Genomic DNA, 3,865 nt, shown 5'->3' with positions numbered 1-3,865 from the left:
TTTTTTTGAGACAGGGTCTTGCTATGCAGTTCAGGCTGGTCTTGAGCTCACTTTCTAGCCCAGATTGGTCTCAAACTTGCAACGATCCTCCTGCCTCAGCCTCCCTGTAATCATCCCTTGTAATCCTCTGGGATTACAAGGGTGCACCAGCACACCCAGTGATTCTCCCTCTAAATTGGATGTCCTGTATTTTATTTTTTTGAGTGGAATTTTTTTTCTTTTGTACTGGGAATCAAACTCAGGACCTTGCACTTGCCAGGCAGGTGCTTATGCCACTGAGCTATATCCCCGGCCAGAGAAAGCAATTGTTATCTCCAGATTTTAGCTCCCTGCCCCAAGTTCTTTGGTCCCAGCATGGTTGGGAAAGGGGATGAACCACTCTGTAGGTACAGCCAGTGTTTGGCCTAACACAAACATCACCGGGTTTGGAAACACTTACCTGCCAGAGCAAGAAGTCACTCAGCCGTACTTCTCCAGAAGTCCGTATCAAAATGTCAGGATGAGGAGAGTGGTGGGTGTAGAGACACTTATCAAGCAGACACTCAGAGACATCACTAGAGTAAGCAGGAGATGAACAGAACAGTGTGTCTCCTTCTGCAGTATTCCTTTGGTGAATGTTCATGCATTACATTTCTCAACAGAACAGCATCAAACACACTCACCAATACTACTTGGTGCAGAGAACGCCTTCTAGAAACATTTGTTAAACTCACAAATGATTTTTTAAAATTTAATTTTTTTTGTTTTTTTGCAGTCCTGGGGACTGAACCCAGGACTTCAAATATGCTAGGCAACTGCTCTACCACTAAGCTACATCCCTAGCCCCAGGATTTTAAACTTCACAACTACATAAGGTATTTCCATCTTTATTTTATAGATAAAACGACAGAGGCTCAAAGAAGATAAATAATTTGCCAAAGGTCATATAGTTGCATGCCAAAAACCACAGGCACCATTACAATGTGTTGTCCCTATCCTGGAGGCCCCCCTGCCCCTGTGCCCTGCTGGGCCTGGTAGTACACACCTGTAATCCCTACTTTATAAGAGCATTGAAACCATAAATGATAAACTCTTAGCCTAATGTCTACCTAATAATTAGATCCAGTAAATATTAGTTAATAATTTTGATTGTTATGATACCTTCTTGTTAATTTCAACTTTCCTGTGCTGCAGTCAGTATACCACAATGACTGAGAACACAGAATCTGGCACTAAACTTGCCAACTATGTGAATTTAGACAAGTTCCTTTCCCCCTGACTCAGTATTCTGATCTTTAAAATGGGGACAAAAATAGTGTTAACAGTATTGTATAAGGTCGAAGGATTAAATGTATGTGGAATACTTAGTAAATGAATCACCTAAACAGTCAATAAATGTTGGCAGTCACTGTTATTGTTATTATTGTCACTCCTATTTTATTAGGAAGACAGAGACCTACAGAGGACATGTGAATGATCTGTTCAATGTAATGCAGTAGAAGAAGGCCGGGCATGGTGGTGCATGCCTGTAATCCCAGCATTTAGGAGGCTGAGACAGAAGGATCTCTACTAGTTCAAGGCCAGCCTGGACTACATAGTGAACTCCAGGCCAGCCTGAACTACAGAGTGAGACTCTGTCTGAAAAAACAAACAAACAAACAAACAAACATGTAGTGAAAGAAGGTTCATTAACTATCCTTCAGGCTCAATCTTATTCCTTCTTCAGTAACTCCAAACTCAAACAATCTATTAATTTGTGAGAAAAAAATAACACGCGCTGGAAGAAGCCAAACGAAAGAGCTAAGTGGTGGTGATGGGACAACAGTAAAGCCCAGCTACTAAGTAAAGCCTAACTGTAATAACTCACTGACTTTCTAATATAAACGCAGATTTGTCTAAATTTGAATAATGTATAGAATACTACTGCCTCAGGCCTGATGAGCCCATCTTGAGCTGCACATCAAGCTGCAGGTGCTAGTGGGTTGAGACATCAGCCTCTTGACCCTGGTAATCTTGCCCAGCCCACACACACTGCCTGCACAAGAACCCCACAGAAGCAAGTTATTAAATGAAGCAAGGCAGAGAGGAAGGATGAGGAAAAACTGCTGGACAAGAAGTAGGAGGCAAGGTCAGTGGACACAACAGTGTGGTATGTGGCTAAAGTATGCTGAGTTAGCCATCAAGATCAGAGTTCTAGTCCTGGGCATGAATGCCTATTAAATTTGCCTGTTAAAGGGCTTGCTTGTTATGCTTACTTCTACCCTCAACACATATCTCTTTTTACTTTTAACAGGTTATTTAAACATGTAAAAGATTATTTAAAACATATTATAAACCACAATATAATGAACAACTATGAAATCACTCCCAAGCTAAAAATTAGAAAGTTACCAAGAACTTGTGTTCACTTATATACACCCGTATTCTACCTCACCGACTGCCCCATTCCCACTCACTTTATCAGTAATTTAAGTTTCTCCCCAACAGCTAATTTTCATACAATAGATCTGTTTATAGGGGCTGGGGTTTAGCTCAGAGGCACAGTGCCTGCCTGGAAAGTGCGACATCGTGAGTTCGATTCCTGGTACCGGAAAAAAACCAAAAACAAAAGAAGTCAGGATAGATCTGTTTATAGCATGCAGCACCACTGCTATCACACATCTGTGCCTCTCTCTGACCCGCACCAAACTCCACCCTCTCCTGGATTCTCTAACACTGGCTCCTCGGTCTTCTACCTTTCTGGTTGTTCACTCTCTTGTTTTCCTATGAGACTCATTCCATTCTAGTTAGCCAGTAAAGGTAGTTTCTCAAACTTCATCGCAGGCCCCTTCTTCTCCCAGGGCAGTCTCCTTAGTGTCCTCATGTCTTCCTTGCCACGCCTTGTCCCCTCTTGAACTACTGACCTGACATCTCGGCTCAACATCTACAAGGGATCTAAAACCTAAGTTCTGGCCCTGTTCCTTAGAGTGGATCCCAGGCACAGTGAAGCATCACAGTGAAGAGCACTGCTAAAAACTCTGCAGTCACTCTCAACACAGCCCTTCCCCCAGTCAGTCACTCAGCCTCTTGATTTCATGTGCTTCATAGCTCAGCTCTACCCACTGCAGCACCACCACCATAACCCAGGCTCTCTTCCAGCTATTCTACTTTAACTATTCAATAGTCTTTCTGCAACCACTGAGGTCCTCACATTCTTGCCATATTTCCTAGTTCCTGCTTAGGTTACTGTACTTACCAGTTCCTGCAGGGCAAGTCTTCCCTACAGGTCCCTTTCTCTTACTGTACGTGCACCCACATCTTTACAGTACTTACAGCCATTATAGTTTTATGTTTTTTTAAAAAGTGGTGCCAAGGTATGAACCCAGGTCCTTGGACACACTTGACAAGCACTCTATCACTGAGCTGCATCTTCAGCACTTTTTAATTTTTTTTCTGAGACAAGTTGTCCATGGTGGCCTTGAGCTTTCAATCCTCCTGCCTAAGCCTTCTGTGGGCTGGGATTACATGCATGTGCCACCATGCATGGTTTATACTATTTGTATAATTTCAGTATCTGTTTCTTCTACCAGAGCTCCATGAGGCGGAAAAGATGTATTCTTATTCTCACCACTGTATCTCCTATGGACAGGAATGAGGCTACCAATACGTGGTACTTAAAAAGATTTGCTGAAAGAATGGCTGACTGGATGAACTAAATGGCACAGAAAGATCACTCAGCTGTTGGAGAGGAAAGACATTCATGAAATAGTCTTTAAAACTATCTTCTGGGCATGGTGGTGCACACCTGTAATGTGTGAGTCTGTAATGCGGGAGTCTGAGGCAGGAGGACTGTTGCGAGTTCAAGGCCAGCCTGAACTACACAGTGAGACCCTGTCTCAAAAAGACC

The 3,865-nt window shown here is 42.8% G+C and overlaps 1 protein-coding gene across 2 annotated transcripts in view; it reads right to left on the bottom strand.

Annotated features, from left to right (window-relative positions):
* Dhdds (dehydrodolichyl diphosphate synthase subunit) overlaps window positions 1-3,865 on the bottom strand; it is a 33,940-nt gene that overhangs the window by 16,456 nt on the left and 13,619 nt on the right. For both annotated transcript variants that reach the window (XM_005394858.2, XM_013519674.1), the window contains one exon: window positions 440-554. In XM_005394858.2, the coding sequence (XP_005394915.1) occupies window positions 440-554 (115 nt within the window). The remainder of the gene's footprint in view (window positions 1-439; window positions 555-3,865) is intronic.

This window comes from Chinchilla lanigera, unplaced genomic scaffold, assembly GCF_000276665.1.
Source record: "Chinchilla lanigera isolate Chin_1 unplaced genomic scaffold, ChiLan1.0 scaffold00051, whole genome shotgun sequence".
NCBI lineage: Eukaryota > Metazoa > Chordata > Mammalia > Rodentia > Chinchillidae > Chinchilla > Chinchilla lanigera.
The sequence above is the reverse complement of the archived record's forward strand: the minus strand, read 5'-3'. Positions and strand labels throughout refer to the sequence as shown.